Source organism: Lissotriton vulgaris, chromosome 11 (genome assembly GCF_964263255.1).
Source record: "Lissotriton vulgaris chromosome 11, aLisVul1.2, whole genome shotgun sequence".
Taxonomy (NCBI): Eukaryota; Metazoa; Chordata; class Amphibia; order Caudata; family Salamandridae; genus Lissotriton; species Lissotriton vulgaris.
This window is the reverse complement of record NC_141699.1, coordinates 400,847,306-400,873,753: the sequence shown is the minus strand read 5'-3', so window position 1 is coordinate 400,873,753 and position 26,448 is coordinate 400,847,306. Positions and strand designations below refer to the sequence as shown.

Genomic DNA, 26,448 nt, shown 5'->3' with positions numbered 1-26,448 from the left:
CCATATGTGATATGTGCATTTGGTAAGCATACCTAAAGAATATTATATATATATATATATATATATATATATATATATATATATATATATATATATATATATGTGACCAAGGCGGCTTGTGTCCGTCGAAACGCGTTACGCCATTCATGCAGGGTGAATAAATCCCTTTTCGTGAAGCCCACGGAGTCAGTGCCTTTTGTCTAATCTGGACGAGTGAAGGTTTGGATTTTATACACATATATATATATATATATATATATATATATATATGTTCGAGCGAAACCAAGGAATTACACCGCACTCTTCCTGACGATTTCAAAAAGCAGGTTTATTGACCCATTTTCTCCTCGCACTCCCACGCGTTTCAAAACCTGCTTTTTGAAATCGTTAGGAAGAGTGCGGTGTAATTCCTTGGTTTTGCTCGAACAGAATTATTGTGGGGGTGTCCTTACCCCGCCGCCAGCACCAGCTTGTTGTTGCTCCCCCCGCAGAGGACATTTGCGTAGTTATATATATATATATATATATATATATATATATATATATATATATATATATATATATATATACATACATATAATTATCATACACATTTATACAAAGGAATACACATATCTAGATACATACATTTATTAATTAATCTTATAGAGCGCGACAGCTACCCATAAGGGTTTCCCGGCGCTGATTAACAGTAAGCACATAGTTGATCCTGAAGAGAAGAATTATTGGGCAAATAGCCAGGTCTTTAAGGCTCTTCGAAAACGGAGATGGCACTGCTCCATTCGTAAGTCCATGGGAAGAGAGTTCCACAATTTGGGTCCCAGTACAGCAAAGGAATGGCCTCCCATTCTAGAAAGTCTGAATCTAGGTACACAGAACAAATGTTGGGAAGAAGAACGGAGTGAGCGGATGGGTAAATAAGGCTTGACGAGTGCTCGAAGATAGGTGGGAGCAACATCAATTTTAATCTTATGCATAAAGCATACAATTTTACATGTAATCAAATTAAATGCTTATATACAAAGGGATATGCTGTGCATTTATGCTTGAGTATGGTAGTTATGTATGAAATAGCCGACTCTTGAGTAGTCTTCTGAAGATAAGTCAGTTATCTGTAGATCCTATGTTTGGGGGTAATGAGTTCCCTAGTTTGGCTCCTTGAACACAGAAGGGTGTGCCACCTATGTTTTTTTTCTTGCTTTGTGGGATTTTGTTGCAAGGTGCCAATCTGGAGCAGAGGTTCCTTTGCTGAATGTATTTAGTTATTTTTCTCCTGATGAAAAGTGGCCCTGTTCCATGTGTTGCTTTCTGGGTGATGCAAAGCACCTTGAACGAGGATCTTCTGCCAACTGGTAACCAATGTAGGGCCCTCAAAGCTGGGGAGATGTGGACTTTTGTCTTTACGTGTAGGGGTAGTCTGGCAGCAGAGTTCTGAATTTGATGTAGTCTTTTAATAATTTATAAAGATGATCCGCAGTAGAGGCCATTGGCGTAATCAAGGTTAGACAGTACATGACAGATAGCCTGGACCTTGTGTGGATATCCCAGGTGGGTGAAGATGCAACACAGAGGTTTCATAGTAATTAAACTTGATCTTTCTAATTTGTCCACTTAGGCATTCATTGATAGCTTGGAGTCTATGCTAATCCCAAGGTCTCTTACTTCCTTAGATACTTTAGGCGGCAGGCCAGGTAATTTTTCCAATCACCACATGTGAGTATTTCCGTTTTGGAAACATTCAATTTTAGATGGCTCCATGTCATCCATTGATCAACGGCTCTGAGGCATTTGTGAGTTTGCAATGTCTTTGGGGCTTTCCAGTTTAATGAGTATTTGTGTGTTATCTGAATAGTTGTAGCATGTGAGGTGAAAATCATTGCTGGTAATTACTTCATGTAGATGTTGAAGATGTTGAAGAGAATGGGTGAGATGAAGGAGCCTTGCAGGACCCCTGCTTTTGTGAAGTGCAGTTTGGATGAGAAAGGGGGGGAATGGAAGACATCTGTTCTGTTCTGCAGGTAGGATGTGATCCAGTCGAGAGCAGTCCCTTCTATGTCGACATTTTAGAGTCTTTGTATTAGAGTGTTATGGTCAACTGTGTCAAAGGCAGCTGAGAGGTCCAAGAGAAGTATGCAGCAACCTTGTTTCCAGTCTACTGTGTTCTTAAGGTCATCCCTGACGGCGATGAGACAACTTTTTAAAATAATATTTCACTAGTATACAATTGGCTTCATCTGTAACCCTACTAACCTTTCATAAGCAGCGTATTATTACATATGACTGCCGTATAAGTGCCTGTTTCGTCCCATGACCTTCAAACTAACCAGAGGCACTGTTTTTTAACAAATTTCAATGTCATACAATTAGCTTCATCCCCAACCCTACGGGTCATATAAAAGCAGTAGCTAATTATATGTAAGTGCTTTATAAGTGCCTGTTTCGTACCCAGTCCTGCATCTTTTTTTAATATTTAAAGGCTCCTCACAAAACAAACTACATCACTCCACACAAACAAACATACATCGAATCATAAGCAAAGCATTAAAAAACTATTGAATAACCACAAACAATATACACTTAATGTCCTCAGAAGTACTATAGACTTTAGAAAGCAAAAATAAAACCTCTCACAAAGGCGAGACCTAATGGCTTTGCCAATGCTTGTTCTAAGGTGGTTCTGGCCCACTTTCACGCTGATGCTGTCCATTTCCACCACTGGGCCCGCACTAAACCGGCCACTGTTTTTACTGCCAGCAAAAGTCCCGATTAGAAGCAATAATAGCTGGTGATCCTGCTAAATAGGTCTTGTTGGAGTTCAACCTGAGGAAAGAAAAACTAATAACAGCGACAAACTGAGACTTTTACAGCGCTATTTTCTGATATATGTTCAAAAAAAATTTAGAGGTTCTGGAGAGGCACTAAGCAAATATTGGAATATTTTTTGTGGGCTACAAAAGACCTCCGTTATCAAAATGTATAGCGAATCTTTCTTTACTTTTATTTTTTAACCTGCCCCTTCAAGTAGATTCTGAAAATGTACTTTAAAGTGGAAAGGTGGACATCTCCCAATCTCGCTGTAGACAGAATCCCTCACCAGTTACTCAAAAACCCTTTGGGTGCCTCGTTCAAAATGTCTATCTATTAAATTAGATTAGTTTGTAGAAGTCTATTAGTCAGGAAGCGTTGCCGTTTTCACAAAACGTACAGACAAACCAAAAATTCTCTATATGGTCAGTGCAAAAAGGGGCATCCTCTTATATAGCTTGTGTTAGGATAAGAGGTCATGGGAATTGTGTGGCAGGTTTGGACCTGATTATGTGGCAGGGTTGACTAAATTATGCTGCAAGAAAAGGCAAATTACGCTGGGTAATGCAGCACATTTACACATATTAATAGTACCTGTGCAAATGCACCTCATTAGTAATAGTTCAACACCCAAATACAGCAGTAAGCACCTTTTGCAAAGGGCCTTCCATTGTGAAGAAGCAGGTGTTGCTGCACTGTTAGTAATTTTTAATCCGTTTGAGATAGAAGCAATTGATTTTTTTTTAAATCAGCAGATTATACAGCAGATGTTGGATTATGTTCCAAACGCTGTTATTCTATACAAATGGGTAAATTTCCGCAACTGCAGAATACCATATTTCCAGAGACCCTGTTTAAAACATAAAATTAGAGTGTGTACATACTTCAATAGATTGAGTACCATAGCCTCAACCCACAGCATGCCCAGCTCAGCCCTTTATCATCCTGAAGGGAATAACATGCGTACCAAAAAGTTAGGATCTCTCTCTCTCTCGCATTTCTTTTTTTTCTTTTTATTTCAGAGTATTGTATTGAAAGTTTCTTTTATATATACAGTACAGTAGTATCAATCAATCAATCAAGGCATTTGTATAGCGCGCTACTCACCCAGAGGGTCTCAAGGCGCTGGGGGTGTGGGGGGTCCGCTACTGCTCGAACAGTAGCGGGTGAATTACAGACGCCTTTGAGGTTACATTAGGCATGGCAGCTAGCATGGCTGGATCTTGGTCACAATCACAATCGGCTGTTTGGCGTGCATTATTCTCGGTAACACTGTTGCACCCTCCCTGAGAGAAAAGAGAAGAGTGAAGAAAAGAGGGATGGGGGAGGGTAGAGGGTGGGGGGGGGGGGGAGTGGAGACAGAGCATTATATGGCCCCTCTACGGCAAGCTACCCGTGTCCAATATTGGCTTAGGTGGACTGTCAGTGGCTCTTCCTATGGCGGTTTGTATGGGCCTAAGTGTTTATCCAGGGAGGCCCACATTTCGCCCCTTGCTGTGTGGTTGGGTGAGTGTAGTGCAGTGATGTTGTCTGCCCCTCTGAGGAAGGTGACCCAGTTGACCCAGCCCTTGAAGGTCGCCTTCCCTGTGTCCTTCCAGTTCGCTAGTATTGTTTTGACTGCTGAGGTGAGGAGAAGGTCTATCAGGTCGCTGTCCCCTTTGGAGTCAAGATCTGGGGCCATGAATGCAGTGGCTAGCACAACGAAGCCTGGCTGAATGTCCCGTCCCACTATCATAGTGATGCGTTCCCTTACTCTGATCCAGAAAGTCGTCACCTTGGTGCAGTAAAAGATTAGATGAGCAAGGTCACCTTTCTCTTTGTGGCAGTTCCAACAGGTGTCGTTCTCTCTGACTCCGACCTCTGCTAGACGGGCCGGAGCCCAGTACACCCTGTGTAGGAACCAATATTTTGTTTGTGCCACCTGGGAGGAGACTTTGTTTTTGGAGGCAGAGATCCACAGGCGTTGTTTCTCTTTCTCGCTCAATTGTCTTGAGTAGTGTTTCCCAGAATCCCAGAATTCCTAAAATCCAATCCAAGACTGGATTGGATCTTAGTCTCTGCTGACTCCAGACTCACTTTTAGTTCCCCAACCGTGCCTTCCAGACTCTCTGTTCTTTCGAAAAGCCCATCCACCTTTCTCTCAAGAGTATCACAGACTGCCCTGTCCTCGTTCTGGTTTGTCTTCGATTCCGCAAAACCGTTCCTTATCTCGTCTCTCATGGTATACAACAGTACCTCCAGTGGGCCACCACCCCCCTTTTCTCCGCCCTTCTCACTGACCCTCTGGTCTCCCGTGGCCCCCTCAATGACCTCCTCACTAGGGTTAGGCTCCCTGAGCTCCCCGAGCTCTACTGCTAATTTTGGCTCTGGGGTCAGTGTTGTGACAGCTGGGCTAATAGAGTCGGTCGCTGTGACCACCGGAGCCATTGTATCCTCATTCATGATTCCCAGAGGGGTGCCGTCTGTGCTTTGTGTGATATCCAGAACTTGGGGCAGCGCTTTGAAGTAGGATCGCAGCGATGGTGTAATACGCGTAACACTACCAAGAGACCGGTTAGATTTACTTTTCCCCTTTGACTGTGATCCGGAACTGACTTTAGGGTGCGGTTCTCCTCCACTGAAAAGAGTCCCTTGCTACACCCCTGGTCTATTACAGATGTTACCAGCCGCTACCGCAACCTCAGCCTCCGCCTCAGTCCCGGCCTCCCCCTCTACTTCTGCCTCACTTCCTCCGTCCACACCACCGTCTGGGATGCAATGGGGGGGTATCTTACAGCCCTCCCCTTGCCTCCCCACGGGGGTGATATTCAGGGGAGCCTTCCCTTGCCTTCTGCCCTTAGCTCCTCTTCTCCCTAATGTGCTATTGGCAACTTTTGGGGGCTTCAGACACTCTGCTCCCTCACAACTCTCCAAATCCTTTGGGTTACCAGCCCGCCCCCCCCCCCCCTCCCTACTGCACAGTAGGTTGTTGCTGGACACTGCGTGGGATCCACAGGCAATCTCGGTCCCTTTTTCTTTCTGCTTGGGCTTTCCTCCTGTAGCCTCAGACTCCGTTAGTCCTGTTTGTCTCGAGCGGGTACTTGCAAAAATTGGGTGTACCCTCACCCGTCCTTCTCCTCTCTCACCTCCTGCTCTCAGAAGCCAGCGAGCTGCCGCCCTGCGGCCGCGCCGTAGCTCCACGGCTGCCTGTCTCCACCTCAGAAGCGAGGCGGGGGGAGGTTCCAAACCAACGACCTGACACATCAGTGCCGAGCACAGAGCGCCGTCTTTTTTTTTTTATCGTATACAGCCCGTTTGTCCGAAAATCTCCATGGGCACATAAATCACTCCTTGATCCCCATGCCGAGTGGTTTCGTGCAGTCTTTGGTGCCAGTAAACTCCCAGTTACGGTGCGGTATGATGTGGTGGGAGAGAGTCGATCCCCGACGCGTGCGCCGCCCTAACCAGCGGCTGCCATGTTTTCCTCCGCAGGTCTTGAACTTTTGTGAAGATTATGTTCATTGTATTTTATTGTGACGAAAATCCAAGAACAGATGTGAAATATTAACAACTTTTTGTGACATTTGTAATAAAGCTTGAAACATTGAGAGAACATATTTGAACCAGTTGTTGATGAATGGTTGCACAGATTGATGGTATGGTGGCGCTGAGTGATGTTGTGGTGGCGACGAGTGATGCTGTGGCGTTCAGTAATGCTGTGGTAGTGCACAGTGATGCTGTGGTGCCCCTGAGTGATGCTGCGGTGATGCGATAGATAGAGGGAGGGCGATAGATATTTAGAGCAAGGGCGATAGATAGATAGAGGGAGGGCGAAAGATAGATAGAGGGAGGGCGATAGATAGATAGATAGACAGATAGATAGAGTGAGGGCGATCGATAGATAGATAGATAGACAGGTATTTGGAGCAGCGCCATTCAGCCCTATTGTGTTTTTAAATCATGAGCAGTTTTATTTTAATTTTGTTGTAATCTGCATTGGGGCATCCAGTGTACTTTCCGGTCCACCGCAATCGCATTTGGCGATTGTTTGAGTGGAGAGAGGCCACTGCTTAGTCTTTCTACACTCTAATTAGTCAGGCAGTTAGCGTTGTAGCTGCCAGCACGCTTATGCCATAAATTCCACTTCCTGAGCGGGCGCGCATTGAGAGACAGGTATTTGGAGCAGCACGATTCAGCGCTATTGTGTTTTTAAATCATGAGCAATTTTATTTCTGTTGTGACGGGGGATGTTTAAATCTATAATTTTGTTGTAACCTGCAATGCCGCATCCAGTGTACTCTCCGGTCCACCACAATCGCTTTTGGCGATTGTTTGAGTGGAGAGAGGCCACTGCTTAGTCTTTCTACACTCTAATTAGTCAAGTGGTTAGCGTTCTAGTTGCCAGCACGCCTACGCCATAAATTCCACTTCCTGAGCGAGCGCGCATTGAGAGACAGGTATTTGGAGCAGCAGCATTCAGCCCTATTGTGTTTTTAAATCATGAGCATTGTTATTTCTGTTGCGCCAGGGGATGTTTAAATTTATAATTTTGTTGTAACCTGCATTGGGGCATCCAGTGTACTCTCCGGTCCACCGCAATCGCATTTGGTGATTGTTTGAGTTGAGAGAGGCCACTGCTTAGTCTTTCTACACTCTAATTAGTCAGGCGGTTAGCTTTCTAGTTGCCAGCATGCCTACGCCATAAATTCCACTTCCTGAGCGAAGGGGGGTGAATAATGAGATTCAAGAAGCTGACGGTAATTGGGTAATGAGGAATAATGAATGTGCAAACTGTGGATGGGCTCTGGCCAAACAACCACTTCCCCTCCTAACCCCTACCCTTTTCCATGCAAACAGTCGCGACAGAGGACTCATAAGGAAAGCTTAGAAGAATTAAGCATGGCAGGGCGGGAGAGACAGAGACCACGCATGCAAGGACTATATCTGAACGCCAGATCAATTCCTAAGCATGCAACTGAGATATAGGATCTATTAGAGGACACCAAACCTGATATTTGTTTCTTTACCAAAACATGGTTCAATAAAAATGTCACCCCGGTATTGGCAGGTGCCTTTTTGGACGATTATGTACTCACCAGGGTGGACAGGCCTTGTAAACGGGGCGGGGGCTAGCCATTTCCACACGACTCCTCTACTATATCAGGACGTTGGACAGGGTCTCCTCCTCCAATTTGGAGCTCCTAATGTTCAGACTAGAGCATGACCAGGCTACTGAATGGACAGGGGCACTAGTATGAATTGGTATGTATCAATCTAGGCAACAAAGCAAAATAGTTGGTCAAAATGAACTGAGCTTAAAACATTGGTTTTTTGTAAAAAGGGGAGGTACAATTTTATTCACAAAAATTTATTAAAAACACATTGAAATAATGTACATTCACAAATTATATTTAACACATATAACTCAATAAATCAAAAATATATAACAACATTATTAAAAAAGGCAATTGATCCAACAAATAAAGTTTACGTAAAATAAACACAATTATCATGAGAAAAATGTGGCTAAATTAATCTCTACGCGCGTTTCGGCGAACCAGCGCCTTCTTCTGGAGCAGCCACGATAATATCTAAAAAAAGGGAAAATACCATAAAAAGAAAATATTATGTACATTCTTGCATTACTCTTAAAAAGACACTTTTTTAAAAAAAACAATCCAATGTTGTTCTAATAGTCTCAGACTTTCTATTTTATTTTGACCAACCTTATTTTATTACAATGACACTTTTAAAGATTTCATTTCCTTGCCTTAATGATCATCAAACAAGTCAGCGACTATAGTGAGTAATTTAAACTCAGATTTTATTATTTTAAAGTAATAGTCAAAAAAGACAATGTCTCATGGTATAGAATTGACCATTCCGAAATATCTGAGGATTGGTGGGTTCTTATATTGGATGTCTAATCAGAGATTTCTGATATTAATATCTCTCTAACTGATCAGGGGCACTAGTATATCATCCTCCCGGTGGTAGTAAAAAGGAATTCTGTTCCTTATTACTAGACAGACTGGCCCCTCATGTTTTGAACTCCAATAGATTTTTATTGATTGGCGATCTTAACCATCATCTAGAGCTTCCCTCTAATTAAAATTCTGCCAGCTTAGTGGCAGCAATGAAATCTCTCGAGCTATTACTAAGAGTCACCACCCCCACTCATAGTGCAGGCCACACATTAGATGCCATCTTCTCCAACATATCTGAAATGATAGTGGATCCCCCTGAATTATTATGTTGGAATGATCATATGGCACTACTCTTCTTGGTGCTGCCTGTAACCCTAGCAGCACCGGCACCAGGCAGGAAGGACATACGCAGACCCTAGGCAAGAGTAACAGCCTCCGCCTTTAGCCAAGTCTACAGTGCCCCCTCGTTCAATGTGGACGAGGACTCCAATTCTGCCTGGGCAAGGCTGGAGGGAGCGATCCAGGTAGCCCTGGATGTTACAGCTCCTCCCAAAAGGGTGACTATTCAGGAGAGGGCAGCTCCTGCCCCCTGGTATTCGGATATCCTTAGAAATGAGAGGTTACATGCAGGGCCCTGGAGAGAAAGTGGAGAAAGTCGAAGGTAGAGCCAGATAACCAACTCTATCTAAGGGCACATAGAGCCTACCTGAACAGCTGCAATGCAGCAAGAACGACACATCTGGGTGTACGCATTATAGAGGCTAAGAACTCCTCTAAGGAATTATTTAAGATCTTGAAGGAATTTACAAATCCTAAGGTTAATAATGCGGCATCACCGCCTACCCAGGAATTATGTGACAATCTAGCCAAGTATTTCACCCATAAGATTGATGTGATTTATCAATCTTTTGACTTGGCGGGTGAAGAACGGGTGGAGAGATACTCACTCAGAGACCCTCCGCATGAAGAGGTTTTTTGTCCTGGGCTGGACTCCTTCTTGCATGTAACTGATGAGCAAGTGGTCTCTCTATTAAGCCGTGGAAAATCTGGCTCTAAAGCAGATCCTGCACCACCGGCGGTCATGTCGACACTCAGTCTAGTCTTAGCAAATGCGCTTTCTAAGGTATATAATATATCGTTCGATACGTCCACATTTCTAAACAAGTGGAAGAATGCACGGGTTAAACCACTTTTTAAAAAAGCGCTAGCGGACGCGACTGAGTTGCAGAACTACAGACCGATTTTGCTTCTCCCCTGCTGTTCGAAGGTTCTGGAAACACTGATGAATCAACAGCTATCCCTTTATCCGGAACAAAACAGCCTTCTGGACCCTTCCCAGTCCGGCTTCCGTGCATCACATAGCACAGAGCACTGTTGGAGGTTACGGACACCTTAAGGCTGACACTGGATAGAGGAACTCCAGTGATCCTAGTCCTCCTTGATCTGTCAGCAGCGTTTGACACCATCTTGCATAAGATACTGCTTGACTGATTGGGGGGATTGGGGTCAAGGGCAGGGCCCTCAAGTGGATACAAAGTTATCTATCGGAGTGCACCCAGAATATTCAGCTGGACTCCTTTGCGTCACAAACCATAGTGGTGGTCAGGGGAGTTCCTCAAGGATCGGTCCTGAGTCCCACCCTGTTCAACGTATTTGTGACTCCCTTGGCTGATATCATCAGAGGCCATGGTTTTGAGATTACCTCATATGCTGACGACACTCAGCTAATTGTCCCCATTGAGGAGGACATTTTGTCAACTCACTTAAAATTTAAAAGCTGCATGTCTAGCATTGCGAGTTGGATGAGGAGGAACTTTTTACAACTTAACTCTTCGAAAACGGAGATCCTGCTGTTTGGGAAGGCCGAAGCAATCTGGTCTCCCGAGTGGTGGCCTGCCAAGCTGGGTGAAGCCCCTGCACCCAAAAGCTGGGCTAGGAACCTAGGCATCAGGATAGATGATAAACTATCAATGGAGGAGCAGGTGAAGACATTGGCAGGCACCTTTTTTGGCACAATGAAGATGCTCGGGAAGATCTTTCCCTGGATCCCCCTTGCAGTGAGAAAAACCCTCATCCAGTCGCTTTTGGTGAGCAGACTGGACTATGGTAACTCATTGCTGGTGGGAGTAAGGGAAGATCTCCTATCAAGACTGCAGCTGGTACAGAACACAGCAGCCCGCCTGACCCTCAACAAGCCGGCGCGGACCCCTTCCGCCCCTCTATTGAACCAGCTTCACTGGCTTTCCGGTCAGAAAACAAGCATATTTTTAAGATGCTCTGCTTGGTCTTCAGATCACTACAGGGGAAAGGCCCTGCCTATCTCAGAAACAAACTCATATGGTATCAACCAGCCCGACAACTAATATCTAGCAATGGCAACCGTTTATGCATCCAGAGAATACACAAGGCAAGGATGGGTGGGAGAGCCTTTTCTTGTTTGGCTGCCAGCCACTGGAACAATCTGCCACAGAACATTAGGGCCTGTGGTGAACTAACCAGCGTTAAGAAACTTTTAAAGACATGGCTGTTTTAGATGTGCATGCCCACCAAGTACCCATTTCTCAAAGCACCGAGAGATCCCCTAGGGGATGATTCGTTTGCACTTTATAAATGAATAATGTAAAGTATAGAGTGAGGGAGATAGATAGATAGATAGATAGATAGATAGATAGATAGATAGATAGATAGATAGATAGATAGATAGAGTGAGGGTGATAGATAGATAGAGTGAGGGCGATAGATAGATAGATAGATAGATAGATAGATAGATAGATAGATAGATAGATAGATAGATAGATAGATAGATAGATAGATAGATAGATAGATAGATAGATAGATAGATAGATAGCAATAGATAGCTAGATAAATATAGTGAGGGCATTGGGTTTCTGAGATTTTACACCAAACAATTCTTTTCAGATCAAGAGATTACAAAACAACTACACCCTTAAAACGTGTAAATGCATGACAAGAATAAAAACTGTCTTCTACTTTTCTAGTGCATATAACTATGTGGTACTGAGTGGTATTTGAAGTGTATGTTGCATTGAGTGCTGTGTAATTATGTGGCGTGTAATTATGTGGCACTGAGTGGGATTTGGAGTGTATGTTGCATTGAGTGCAGTGTAATTATGTGGCGTGTAATTATGTGGCACTGAGTGGTATTTGGAGTGTATGTTGCATTGAGTGCTGTGTAATTATGCGGCGTGTAATTATGTGGCACTGAGTGGTATTTGGAGTGTATGTTGCATTGAGTGCAGTGTAACTATGTGGCCTGTAATTATGTGGCACTGAGTGGGATTTGGAGTGGATGTTGCATTGAGTGCTGCGTAATTATGTGGCGTGCAATTATATGGCACTGAGTGGGATTTGGAGTGTATGTTGCATTGAGTGCTGTGTAATTATGTGGTGTGTAATTATGTGGCACTGAGTGGGCTTTGGAGTGTATGTTGCATTGAGTGCTGTGTAATTATGTGGCATGTAATTATGTGGCACTGAGTGGGATTTGGAGTGTATGTTGCATTGAGTGCAGTGTAATTATGTGGAGTGTAATTACGTGGCACTGAGTGGTATTTGGAGTGTATGTTGCATTGAGTGCTGTGTAATTATGTGGCATGTAATTATGTGGCACTGAGTGGGATTTGGAGTGTATGTTGCATTGAGTGCAGTGTAATTATGTGGAGTGTAATTACGTGGCACTGAGTGGTATTTGGAGTGTATGTTGCATTGAGCGCTGTGTAATTATGTGCCGTGTAGTTATGTGGCACTGAGTGGCATTTGGAGTGTATGTTGCATTGAGCGCTGTGTAATTATGTGGCCAGCAGCAAAGTGCTTCGATATATTTGTGCAACGTGTGAACAACTTAAAAAAATGTAAATAACACCTACAAGCAGCAATGCATATGTAACACAGGTAAAATAGCACCTGCAAGCAACTATGACTATTGGCTTTATCAATGGTTGCCCGAGCACAAATATTTAGAAAAAACGAAGGCTTTGCTATACAAATAGTAAACATGGTTTTCTTCTTATGGGCACCATTGTCGCATAAGGCAAAAGTTGGCGACTTTGGAGTTTTCAGGAAAGAAGTTCGAATCATAGCGCAAGTTCACAAAGAAACATAAACGTCAGGTTCCTGTAATCTAATTTGTGGCTATGTAAAACGGTGCAATACGTGAGGGCAAAGTTAGCGCTACATACAATTGCCCACAAAATAAATACAAATCAAAACTCAGAATTGCTGCAAAGGTAAAATCGACTTTTCTCACTTAAGGTGACGGCAAAAACAAAGAACCTCACAACGCTCTTTGCTGCTTGCAGGCGGGCTGTGTGGAGCTGAAGGCATGTTGAAGGAGCAGGAACAGAGGGTAGAGGGAGGAGTGCAAGGGAGCGAGGAGGCAACAAATGGGACAAACCTAGTGAGTTGTAGAAAAGAAAACAAGCTCTCGGCATTGCGTGGTGGGGGTGGGGGAGCGCCATTGCGTGGCGGGGAAGCAGCTTCCTTTGAAGTCAAATGGTGTGCGATGTGCACGTGCCCTGCTCACATGCACTGTAGACAATCCGCCTAGAAAAGCCTTTGGGTGCATTTTTTAAAGCCTCTACTTAATATCTCGCCAACAAGCATTGCTAAAGCAATGCCTTAGGCTCCACCTAAAAACAGGTTTTTAAGCAATTTTATTTTGCCACTCTGAAACTATGTGCCCTGGGCCTTAGCCCAGCTGGCCCTTGGCTAAAGCCGCCCCTAGTGTCATGTTTATCTATACACCTTTCAATGTACACAGCTGTTTACTTGTTCATGTCAATCTATAAGAGACGAAGATTTCTGGTGTATCATGGCAGCGACACTCGGGGCCGTAAGTCAGGTGGGTCCCCCCGGGGCTCGGTAGTAATTAACAGCAGACATTGAACAGTGTCCCTATCGGGTCCTAAATCCATGTCTTTAACTGTACTGCAAAAAAACACTGATAGATTTCTGAACAATGAATGTAAAAAAACTAAGTTAATCCATGACAGAGATTTAGTTCCTGTTTTTATGTCATATGTTTAGCACTACTAGGGAATGCAAGATTAAGAAAAGCAGGGGTTGAAGTGGGAAGAGGTGAGGTGTAAGATATGCAGATGGACGAGATATGGAGAGAAAAACGATGGACATGTCTAAGATAGCATGAACTATCTGAAGACTCTGAAGACCACTCACTACCCTTCCACAGGCCTCAGTAATTTTTAATTTACAGTCTCAATTTCGGAATTAAAACTTTTTCAGTATTAATTATTTACCACAAAATATGTGTTACTGATTTATCTTTTATAGCTAACAACCAGAGGCCAAGCCAGTAGTCTTGTCTTGATCTAGGTGGGTGGAATACTATGGAAATTACAGAAATGTAGCTTATGTGTTTAAGAAGAAACATGATTCCTACCTAGGCCGCAAATGCATCACCTTAATTTGAAAAGTATACATTTTAGCCTCTAAATATTCACCAAAATGCCATGCATGTCCAATGTACCTTGTAAGCTGGCGGTATTTGTTGGCAAAGCCTGGAGGTTATCAGTGTATATTTATATCTGACTTTATGATTAGTTCTTGCCTGTTAAAAACCTGGAATGTTTCTTTTGTAGGCAGCCTTGCAACCACTGGTTCGATGAAAAGTTTTAACAATAATAAATGCAAGAACCCACCTTGCTGCATACTATTTCAAAAATTATTATTAGCATATTTGAGATATAGTTAGTCTAACGGTAGAAGGATAACAAGACACCATTAATGACCAGATCACAGATGGAAAACATTTTTTAAAGAAAGTAACTCAATACACCAAGTTAAATGGTTTTGATGCATCAGCTAGTAGGAGCATGAGAAGAAAATACTTTTCTGAGTTGAGATCTATGCAAAAAGAAAACTTGCTGATCTTTGTACCAATATTCCTAATGTTAATGAACAGGGTGTAGGATATATAGTATTACTGCATTTACATCTCACTAAATATTGTTGCATGATAGTTAAGGATTCATGTAAGCCTACAAACCACACTCTGTGTTAGTTAAGGATTCATGTAAGCCTACAGACCACACTTTGTAATAGTTGAGGATTCATGTAAGCCTACAAACCCCACTTTGTGATAGTTAAGGATTCCTGTAAGACTACAAACCAGACTTTGTGATAGTTAAGGATTTATGTAAGCCTCCAAACTACACATTGGGATAGTTAAGTATGCAGGTAAGCCTACAAACCACACTTCAAACCACTTTGTAATAGTTAAGGATTCATGTAAGCCTTCAAACCACACTTTGTGATAGTTACGGATTCATGTAAGCCTCCAAATCACACTTTCTGATAGTTAAGGAGTCATTTAAGCCTCCAAACCACACTTTGTGATAGTTAAGGATGTATGTAAGCATCCATCCCACACTTTGTGACAGTTCAGGATTCATGTAAGCCTCCAAACCACACTTTCTGATAGTTAAGGATTCATGTAAGCCTACAAACCGCACATTGTGACAGTTCAGGATTCATGTAGCCTCCAAACTACACTTTGAAATAGTTAAGGATTCATGTAAGCCTACAAACCACACTTTGTGACAGTCAAGGATTTATGTAAGCCTAGAAACCACACTTTGGGATAGTTAAGGATTCACGTAAGCCTACAAACCATATTTTGGGATATTTAAGGATTCATGTAAGCCTACAAACCACACTTAGTCCTGTATCCTTATTTGCCTTTGGAAAAACTTTAACTTCCTGCCTGAAGAAGGTGCTAAACTAGCAAAAGTATAATTATCGCTTTGTCAAACTGTTTGCAAGCTTTAACTGGTAGGTCGATTGGACCATTCAACTTGTTGCTCCTCACATGTTGTATTACCTCGACTTTTGCGATTTTACTCATCTAATAGTTATTGCTCATCAGATTCTAACAATGGCAGAGATAGCCCTTCAAAATTATATAAAATGTTTTCACTTCCGTGCAAGACGTATGTGAGCACAGCCTGCTGTAATACTCCTGAAATGCGTCACAAATACTGTTTTCACTATCTCTTTGAGTCTTAATGCTATGGGTTGATTCATTATGTTCATAATGCTAGCTTCTTACCCCTCTTTTTGCACATTCATAGCACAAACTCTTACTCATTCTAACCGTGCAGTGAAATATGTTATTGAACTTTCATTAGACGTTGATACCAAATTGAGAAATGGTATCTTGCACATATAATTTTGGCCGCACTAAGTACCATGTGCCAAGCTGATATTTGGCTGAAAAAAGCTTTTCTGTTTTGGCTTTTATTGGTTGGTAGAAAACATAATTGGGTGTGACCGACCAAATTTCTTTTTGACAATTGATATCCTTTACAATAATGACACAAACACTCTCACAAAACCAAACCCATGAAAACATTCCTCCACACTCTAGGTTAACCCTCTCTCCTCCCCCACCATTACCACCATCCGTTCAGACCTGTTACAAAGTTTCACACAGACGTCCCCAGGCTTCCTTTCCCATTTTTAGAATTGTCTTCCAGCCCACAAACCTTCAGGATGATCCAAAATAACAATCTGACAAAATAAAAATGCCACACAAAAATGTCTTACAACAAAAACATGCAAACCATAAGCTGTATTATCTATATTTCCGTTTGAGGCACACTAAATTTTCCAGGGAACCAAGGATTGTGTTAGTACATTTGTTGTTAAACTGTTTTCAAGGACCACTCCACTAAAGAGTACACTAGAAGAGCTGTGGTTGTTGCTTTGCAGAACAACAGTGGTTTTGAGGTCTGTGAGATTTTTGTGATGACATTTTCAGTTGACAGTGCAGGGTTTTCCCAGTTATTGATTCAAACACAGCTGGACAATACTGTGAAAATGAGATAAAACGAGAATTGGCTTTCAGGCAAACTTTAATAAACTTTTTTTAATTCAAAAGTCGATGAATGCTGTTTTTCGACTTAAAGAGACTTTGAACAGCCTCTTTCAGAAAATACTGTTAATTTTCTAAGGCAGTGTTTTTTAACTGTTTGACTTTTGTGGAACCCACTTAATCATTACTGCAACCCAGGGACCACCCACTGGACCATTACTGGATTCTGGGGACCCCCACTGAGTCATTACTAAAATCCAGGGACTGCAGCGTAAGCATTTTCGATCATTTGAATGGCTAAACAATACTCCAAAGAAACAGAGATAGGCATTCATTAAACAAATAAACAAATGACAAAATATTTAATTTAATTCACAAACAAATGTAAAAAAAACAAAATTTTAATGGTAATGTTGCAGTTTTTTAAAATTTAATTAAAGTCACTCATCGTCCATACTATATTCCATTTGATGCACTTACCCAGCTCTCGCGAATCAAGCAACCTTTATTTTTAGTTTCTGATATCAAATGCCTTCACATTTACAGAATGTTTTAAATTTGTCAATTTTACATTTTGCTTCTTTATTTATATACATTTTATTAACCTGTTAATATTATTAAGATTTTTAAGCAGTCGCAGGCCCCCTGATGTAGGCTTCGTGGACCTCCATGGGCCACAAACCACAGGTTAAGAACCACTGTTGTAAGGTATTACATTATGTCTCTCACCTAATTGCAAGAATTGAACAATCTGGAGAGGGTGGTGTACGAATGCTACATTTGGCACACCATACTGAGCCATAGAACGGAGAACTTGGAATGCCATGGCAATATTGTGATGCAGAGTTGTGGTTACAGTTACAAGAGGTCCCTGGAGGTAGGTAGTTTAGGTAGTGAGCATGAGCCAAAGTTCTGCTATAAAGTTGGTAAATTACACTTTGCTGCCAAGAACTTAAGTTTCATGACATAGAGGGTGCAGTTCCACAGTTATTACAACATTGAAAATAAATATGGCTTGTGCATTCTGTGTATAAGAGTAGCTTTGGGAGGATTACACTTTGAAACTAAATCCTAGTCCTGAGTTAAATTTATTCAGCTACAGTTTAGTCATTCCCAGCTCTGACAAAATTTCGATTATGGGGCAACTGAGACAATCACCATTTACAACAAAATCATTGAAAAAATATCTAAATACAGTTTGTTCATTACAACTTACGGCTCGATTCCGATGTCGTTCGGAAGGCCCCCAGACGGGTACCGGAAAGTGCAAATCCGATTCGGAGACTATGTTTCCGACCGAGTTGTCCACCATTCAGAACGACTGAGTACCATACGAAGATCTCGTCCGCGTCGACTGAATCATTTCCGAACCCTATCCTGTCCGTCTGACTCTTTGGAGCTGAATCGTGCCTCACAATGGAGCCGTATTCCGAACGAGCGAGTATGATGCACGATTTGGATAGCTGTATCGACTCGGTCTCAGCTAGGAAAATGGCTGTCAGAATCGGGCTTCGAGTGGCAATATCAGGCCCACCCTTCACCCGTAACCCTCGGGAATCAGTTGTGGGAGTGCGCATGGCTTCCCCGATCTAAGCATGCACAGTGTGGCGGGCAATATAGGGTGCCAGCCACAGGGTCTACGCTTTTCACCACCTACCCCTTTTTTGCTATGAGAGCCTGTGTACACATCGGTATACAGGCTCCTATAGAGTTCAATGGGAGTCCAAGCGAACCAAGTCCGTCAGCATATGGCTGCATTGTACTAGTTTGGTCGGACACGCACAGTGCGATTCGCTAGGAAAGCCCTCCAGATCCGAATTGAGCCCTTAATGTAAAAACAAAATGATCTTAAATTTTGACATAGAAAGAAAACATGTATTAAATCAGTGCAGTGTAATGAGGTAAACAAAATAAAGGAATCATTCTGGTCTATAGGAAACTGAGTAGAAACTGGAAAGTGAGAATCGGGGATTACCCACTAATCATTTAAAGAGGGATATGGCTTTGAGAAGAGCAAAAATCAAGGGCCAGATGTACGACGGTTATTAGTGTGCGCAAATGGGTCTTAGACCCGCTTGCACACGCTAAACCATGGGCCCATGCGCAAACAGTATTTTGTGAGTCACAACTAAATTGCGACTTGCAAAACACTGTTTTATGACTCGGGGTGTTCCCTTCCAAATAGCGACTCCATAGCCATATACGACTGTTTTGCGACCACAATTGTGGTCGCAAAACACTCGCAAATCACCACCTACATCAAGTACGTGGTAATGCATTCGCAAATGGGACTGTTCCCCAGGGGACCACTTTCCCTTTGCAAATGCATACAACATTATTTTTTAAGAGCAGGCAGTGGTCCCAGGGTCCACTGCCTGCCCTTAAAAAATGAAACAAAAAGTTTCTTTTTTTTTTATGAATCCTGTTTTCCTTTAAGGAAAACAGGCTCCATTTAAAAAAAAGATAGGCTGCTTTATTTAAAAGGAGTCCCAGATATAGTGGTCTGCTGAGCCCAGCAGGCCACCATCCCTGGGAGGGCCAGCCATTCCAAATTGAGTCGCAAAATGCGAGTGGCTCATTAATATTCATGAGCATCGCATTTTGCGACCCCAATGGAAATCGCAGACAGTGTCCAAGACACTGTTGTGCGAGTTGCAAATGCGTCGTATATCCGGCCTCAAGTGTTTAGAGGTATTTAAAAAGTCAAAACAATGTTTACAAAATCTGTGCAGTTTACGGCACAAACAAACATTTGTAGGCGGAAATCTATATATGTAGATGTGGATAGTACTATTGTCTTCCCTCTATAGGGGTAACATTTTTGGAGACAGCACCATTGTGGAGATTTCTGAGCTACTAACAATGGAAACCATGTTTGGGAAACATGGATTAAATGGAACAATCTGATAACAAAAGTGCCACATCTGCTAAATCATTAAAATAATATACACCTAAAACCAGTCATTTCACATGCTTTTCAGGCCCGGGACACAAACATTATGTGGTGCTCCTCTCAGGTTTTGTGGTACCTTGTGCACTTCCTTCAAAATAAAAAAAATATCCTGAGACAGCGCCAGCATAATGGTACTACCTAGTGGAGGCTGATATTTCATGCTTCAGCATCAGTACATCAAAAAAGCAAGCAAAGCCTGTTTTTATGTAATATAAATACATATAACAGTGACAGGGTAGGCCTTTAAAAAAACCTTTGTCTGAGTCCGATAGCTCTAGCTTCAACCTCTAGTCATGACCGTGCCTCAAGACTAATCAGTTCTGAGTTTTGTTATTTAAACCAAGGCCAACGTGATTTACATAAAGTTAGAGTGGGGAATTTTAAAACTAATAAACAGTTGGGTGTAGCATTCTAGATGGCTTTGAATGAGATGAATATGACACTTATAAAATTGATCAGGTAAGTTTTAAACGGCATTTCATTTGTAGATGAAATGTAGTGTAAATTGCCTACAAGCAGTGGTTCCCAAACTGTGGCCCGGGGACCCCTGGGGGTCCGTGAAGCCTCCATGAGGGTCTGTGAATACTTAGAATATTCAATAATATTAACAGAGTCACAAAGTGTACATAAATAAAGAAGCTAAATGCTCTATTGAAAAATTTAAAACATACTGTAAATGTGAAGGAATTTGAAACTGGAGGCTAAAAATGTAATTAGTATCCTCAGATTGATTAATGATAGCAGTGCAGGTGCATCGAACAGAGTATAGTAGGAACAATGAGTAACCTTAATTGAATTTAGAAAAGCTCCAACATTTCGGTTACAATTACATTTACTTTTTCTTTATATATGTGTTTGCGAATTAAATTAAATGTTTCATCATTTGTGTATTTGTTTGATGAATGCTTTTTTTCTGTATGTTCTGTGTATTGTTTTGAGGTTCAGATCATCGAAAATGCTAATGCTGGGGTCTCCGGCTTCCAGTAATGACTTCTGGAGGTTCCCGGATTCCAATAATGATTCAGTGGGGGTCCCCGGGTTCCAATAATGATTGAGGGTCCCCAGAAAACAAATGTTTGGGAACCACTAGCCTAAAGTGTATTGCGCATAATGGATTTTGATTTACATTAAATGCGTGCAATGTAATCACATAGGAGTGTCAATTACAATAACATTAAGAGTATGTTGAGGCAGTCACAGTCCAAGATGCTTCCAGTTCTTGTGCACTTAACCCAAACTCCGCCCAGTAAACCGAGTGATATTAGGATGAAAAAGAATAATCAGAGCCTTATGCTGATTGCTGGTAAAACAGGAATGGAAAATATTTGGCAACATCAACAAGGCTGACGGAGAGCTTATGGTGCCCAAAACTGCATACTCTGTTCACCCAATGAAATGTTTCTTAAGGTATTGGAAGAAAGGAACAATGGATTGCAATTAAGGGTCAGACTGCATATCACCATGTAGGACAAAGTGCTTTGTTGAGGACATGGAGACCACTGTCATTTGTGGGTGATCTGTATGATCCATCACTTCACCAAGAACTTTGAATGGAGGGTTCTTTTTGGGATGTTGTGGTGGATCAGGTCTTTAAATCAAAGCTGTAACTGGTAGGGTCGATCCATTATTGAGAGTACGGTCACTTTATTTAGCATTAAAGACATGGAAGTACCTTCTTTGAAAATGTCCTTATTTTGAGGAAGTGATAGAAAATCTCCATTATTTGAGGGATGGGAAGTAGAGAAACTGTCTCTGAGGATGTGAAGGTTCCTTCACTGAGGTCATGAAAGTGTGTTCACTGAAGATGAGTTGAAGGTCCCTTTACTGAGGGTGTGAAGGTGAAGTTCCCTTCATTACAACATGGGAGTGACGATGCCTTCATTAAGGAAACTCCTTTGTTGAGGATAGTGAGGTAAGTATCTCTTCTTCAGGGAGATTTGTTGTACAATCTGTCTTCTAGGATTTGTGGGATGTTATCCACTGAGAATGCAACAGAGCTGGTAATCACCTCCATGTTTTCTTGAGTCAGTTCTGGTTCCTAACTTTTTTGAAAGCTGTACGACACCAAGTAGACATGTGTCTATAACTCAGTTAGTTCAGAGTTTGCTCAATGTAATTCACATTACCATTTGCTCCTTTGGTGTCACTTTCAAAGCCATTGTTTTCCAGGCCAATGCTGACCCCAGGCCGATGGCCATTTTGACAGCTGTCTGTAGTCCTTCTTAATCTCGCCTCCTCCTCTTGCCGCTCCAGCAGGACGGCATGGTTAATATTGGGACCTGGAAAGGAAAAAACAATGGAGTAGAGAAAAACATCAGCATAACTTCAGAATAACTAGGGGTTAAGCATAAGGACAGTGAAGTGGTATACTCAGCGGGAATCATCTCCTGGATAGCTGAAGTCAGTCTTCGGTGCATTAACACAGGGAAAACTCAAATTAGGAACATTCTTATATATATGTGAAGTCACTGATGAAGGTTAGCACAGAGCATAAACATTGTCCGAAGTGGTTGCCCTATGATCTTCTTTAGGGGCATAAAATAGATGGGACGGAGTAAGTGTCCCCCGTGAGTTAGAAGATTTTTGATTGGCATATGTTGGTAGGCAAAGGTATAGACAAAGACTTGTCCTGTAAGCAGATGGAGAGGGGTGGTTAATGGAACTATACATCGGATGGGACAGAAAGCAACATGGGTGGCCACAAAGGTTCAGCCTGCTGCATCCATGCCATTTTGGTTTGGACAAGCACATTGTTTAAAATGATTTTCATTTAAATATATTGCATATACATCTTATGTGACTAATGGACATCATGAATTAATCTGGGTGCATTGGACCTTTTGTTGGACACCCCTGGATTTCAACATTCTTCCTGGAGAGTTTGAAATTGGTCATTGATGGAGGTGAACATGTGAAAAGACAGACCAAGGATTCACTTCTATGTTATTGTAATGTCTTTACTGTAAGAGAAGTCTTCATGGGAGAGGTGCAAGAGTGAGGGAACGCACCAAGACTCTTAACCTCGGTGGCCGAAGAGTGATAACTCGCTGAAATAAACATGCTTCTTTTAGGCAGTAACTTTAATCCCTGTGGGTTAGCCGAAAAGGTGCCCAAGAGTGGATCTCAGCAGCCGTGGCCCATGCAGGTAACAGCGGTGGGCCGCATTGGGGGAGATTTCAAGGGATGATGGCAAGGGAAAATTAATTATTTATTTAATTTACCCTCTGTATCGTCCCTTGAGATCGCCCCACACGGCCCCCCAGCTGTTACCTGCACGGACTGCGGCTGGATCTCAGTCCTGTAAAACTTACCAAAGTAGCTGAGGGCTACCGGCAGGAAGACCAACCCATGCAGCATTCCTAGTAACGTTATGGTCAGATTGAGGCGGAAGAAGAAGATCTGAATCAGCTGGGCTTTAGCGAAGGCCAGGACAATTATGCCAGGCAGGTTTGTCATGGCCACACCTGCAAACACCTGTGTGGAGAAGAGGGAAAAGTCGATATTTACTGGTGTCAAGACCACCATGATTCCTTCAATATTCAAACCAAGGCCATAGGGCTAGTACTGAACCAGATTTTAGGGAACTGTACACGTCTAAGGTCAGACTAGCACCTCCAAAACACCAGTAGGGGCAGAAAAGACTTGTTTCATATCAGGTTTTAGCTCTGAAACAAGTTACTGTTTCTGTCTTTTCTCTACCACCCCACCAGGGGCACCAGCTTGTCCAGAAATCAGCTATTTTCTGAAGAGCCTGAAATAGTAACATATGCCAGGACTTTTTTCATCCATGGGGTAATTTTGCCTGGATAAAAGGGTGTACAGCATTTCTTCTCTGTGAGTGCATCAATTTTATCGTGTCAAATTACATGTATCCCAAAAAAATTGATTAATTAATCCAGGTGAAGACCAACAGGCTGAATACTATTAGCCAAGATCCTAACAATGTAATTATCTGGTGGATTTATGAAATGTATTAACTCTTGGGCTGGATAAAACAAGGACCTTTGTAGGTTACTTACGGCACTGCCCATAGTCACTGTGGCATCCTTAGCTCTTTTCACTTTAGTGGTCTTGACACTGATGGCGAAGGAGCGTGTCAAATGGGAAACAAATTCCACTGAGATGCCGACAGCCTGTAGGAGAGAGAAGGGGTTGGTATCAGTTTTCTTGTGCAATTATGCACTGTCCAGATTTTGGTCTGTCTGGGAACATAACTTCCTATACTTGGTTCTGCACCTGAATTAGGGTTTAATCGGTGACGTTCTCATATCCCCTCTTTTCTACTTTATGTTGAATTTTCTGCATTGTACTTTAAGTCATGATGAGCTATTCTGGAAATTTTCAGACAAATTACACATGAATTACACAAGGATCATATGGAAGTGAGTCAGAGTGGAATAGGCTCTTTTTAAGACTTGTACAGTGGTCCTGTTAACAGTCCTACTCGAATTTTTAACTCAGTTTGTGATATTTCACTGTTCACTTTTTGTGATCCCATACTTCTTGGTTGTCCATTTGCAGCCTGGGGAGGAGGCCTTGCTTACCGTGACCAGGTTGATGAGGGATACTGCGTTGTAGTCTATGCTCCAGAGGGTCATAACCCCCACAGTGTCCACCACAATCATGATGATGGTGATTAGATTGATGAAGCCAGAGCGGATATCCATGCCTAGGAGGATGCAGCATACCACAAATGTGGGGATGAGGCAGAGAGACAGGTTGAAGAGGCCTTCGTCAACGATGGTCAGGTACTGCTCATAATACACATAGGTTATTCTGAAAGGTGAGGAAGGACAACAAGTATAAGGATCATGCCTCTTCTTTCCTGCATAATATTGCATTTCATTATTCGGAGAGGGGAAGTCAATAGAGTACCCTATGCCCGTTCCCCTTCCCCCAGGCATTGAAGATCCTCTACCAACTGGTGTGAATTTATGACAAGCACAAAAGTAATATTTTTTTCAAATCCAATAGCATTCATAGCCCTAAATGTGGACAGGGGTTGACATGACCTCTACAAGGTCACCTGCTTCCTTATCTTAGCCCCTTCCCTCCTCAGTGACGTTGAGCATGTTTTTTCATATCTGTGAACTATTGGGAAAACTTTGGTATTTTCTTCAGCCATGGTCCCTTTTGTCTGCAGACTGCATGCACTGACCCTCTGCTTATTTATATTCCAACACTTGCCAGGCTCAAGGTATATAACAACTTCAGTTTGGGCCTCGATCTGTCTGACCTGCATTACATGTGCTCTGAGTGCGTATGGTGCCCACAGTGATCAATTGTCCAATGTGCTGCCAGAGTAAGGTCTTCTCATCCTTCTAAAAGTGAGTCTGGGTCGAAATGGAAAACATATTAGGAAGGTTTCTATCAGTATTTCCTGGAATTGAAGGAACTTCACCTGCCCATTAGGTTATTAATTAAAAGGGAGCAAATCTAATGTGGTTGGGCCATGTGTCTTTCTCTCTCTTTTCCATATCAACTCAGTTCTTGCAACAGAACCACTTATGTTTATGTACTCCCTGCATTGACCTGAGCAGAAAATCGTGACCACAACATTTCCCATGTGGAGTTTTGCAATGGAGCTGAGGGGATGGGGTGAGTAAGAGCTCTTGACTACCACTGGGTGGTCCTTCTGACACTGTCTGTCTTTCCCATTGCCTTCTGGGCTTCTGTACATTAGGCCCTGACCATGGGGAAGGACAAGAAACCGGTCATGCAAGTTCAGAACAAAATCGACAAATTCGCCACCTAAGTGCCCCTACCCCCTACACCTTCGGTTATGTGCCGACTGAACCTGATGAAACTAAGGTCATTCTAATGGCGATTCAAGCTTCACATGATATGATGGAGGCCAAGATCGGCGATGTTGGTGTGAATGTATCCCTTCTACAAGCAGACCTTGGCAGTGTAGCCAGCCAGGTCTCTGAAGCTGAGGGCCCTATTTCTGTGTGAAAGACAATGTTGCAATCTCTAAAATTAATATATCCAAACTGCTCGCCTCCAACATACACCTTGAAAGAGAGCATCAGCTGCCGAAAAGAGATCACGGCACGAGAACTTTAGATTGGTGGGCTTTCTGGAGACTGTTCAATCAACTGACCAGGATAACTTTACGGAACGTTGGCTCAAATCCTGAATCACAGAGGGTATGATCTCATCATGGTTTGTAATTAAAAGAGCTCACAGATTCTTGGCTCAGATGCCTCCTCCGGTCACTTCCCCCTATCCTATGATTTCCAGGATCCTTAATTTCCATGTAATTATCAATCGATAGTATATTATATACTAAACTAGATGTTTATTATGTGGCATGCTTGAAGATGGCAGAAAAAAGGTTTCTGTTTCCAGATACCCAAGAGCCTAGCTAGAGGAAAGGACAGCCACTATTCAATGTGGTTGGCTGTTAGAAGTAGTGTCTAATGTGTAACAAAGGAAAAATTGTTCCTTTTTTAGGTGTCCCCTCACTCACCGGGGTTGCCCCACGGTGACATGCTTCATCATTGGGGCCATCCCAGTCCTCTACGGGCTGGGGCGTGCTGCGACTTGCGGAGTTACGTAGGAGCACTTAAATGGACTATGTGTGGTGCATGTGTATTTGTGGGGAGTGGACTATGTGATGAGATTAAAAATTACCTGCCCAGTAGGTTACTAATAAACTTTATTCTGGCCTCTAGGTGGTAGTATTAAAAACGGGGTAGGGGGATAGGCTATCCTAAACTTAATGTGTCCAGATGTTCCTATCCACTCCTAAGTCGACATGTTTCGTGCATACCCCAAGCACTTCTTCGGGACTACACAGGGACCAGCCCTGTGTTCGCCACTCCTTACTCTATCAGTGAGAGATTTGTAAAAAGGGTTTTTTAAACTGCAGCAAACTCTATTAAGTGCATGCATTTATACCTGTGTATTTTGTTCCCAAAAACACGTGG

General features: G+C 42.5%; 1 protein-coding gene and 1 long non-coding RNA gene across 3 annotated transcripts in view; one reads left to right on the top strand and one right to left on the bottom strand.

The window, feature by feature from the left end:
• The first annotated feature begins 12,306 nt into the window (after window positions 1-12,306).
• Window positions 12,307-18,762, top strand: LOC147679872 (uncharacterized). The gene is made up of 2 exons (XR_015300917.1): window positions 12,307-14,791; window positions 14,967-18,762. It is a non-coding gene; the product is annotated as an uncharacterized LOC147679872 (long non-coding RNA).
• NPC1L1 (NPC1 like intracellular cholesterol transporter 1) overlaps window positions 16,586-26,448 on the bottom strand; it is a 166,738-nt gene continuing 156,875 nt past the window's right edge. Inside the window, exons 16-20 of one of the 2 annotated variants that reach the window (XR_015300916.1) lie at window positions 24,061-24,292; window positions 23,536-23,649; window positions 22,828-22,990; window positions 21,179-21,795; window positions 16,586-16,750 (exon numbers count right to left, since the gene is read on the bottom strand). Coding sequence is in view for 1 of the 2 variants with exons in the window: in XM_086943433.1 (XP_086799559.1) it covers window positions 21,608-21,795; window positions 22,828-22,990; window positions 23,536-23,649; window positions 24,061-24,292 (697 nt within the window). In the remaining variant the exon portion in view is untranslated. Of the gene's footprint in view, window positions 21,796-22,827; window positions 22,991-23,535; window positions 23,650-24,060; window positions 24,293-26,448 lie in introns of both variants that reach the window. The other variant, XM_086943433.1, reaches the window with a different exon arrangement.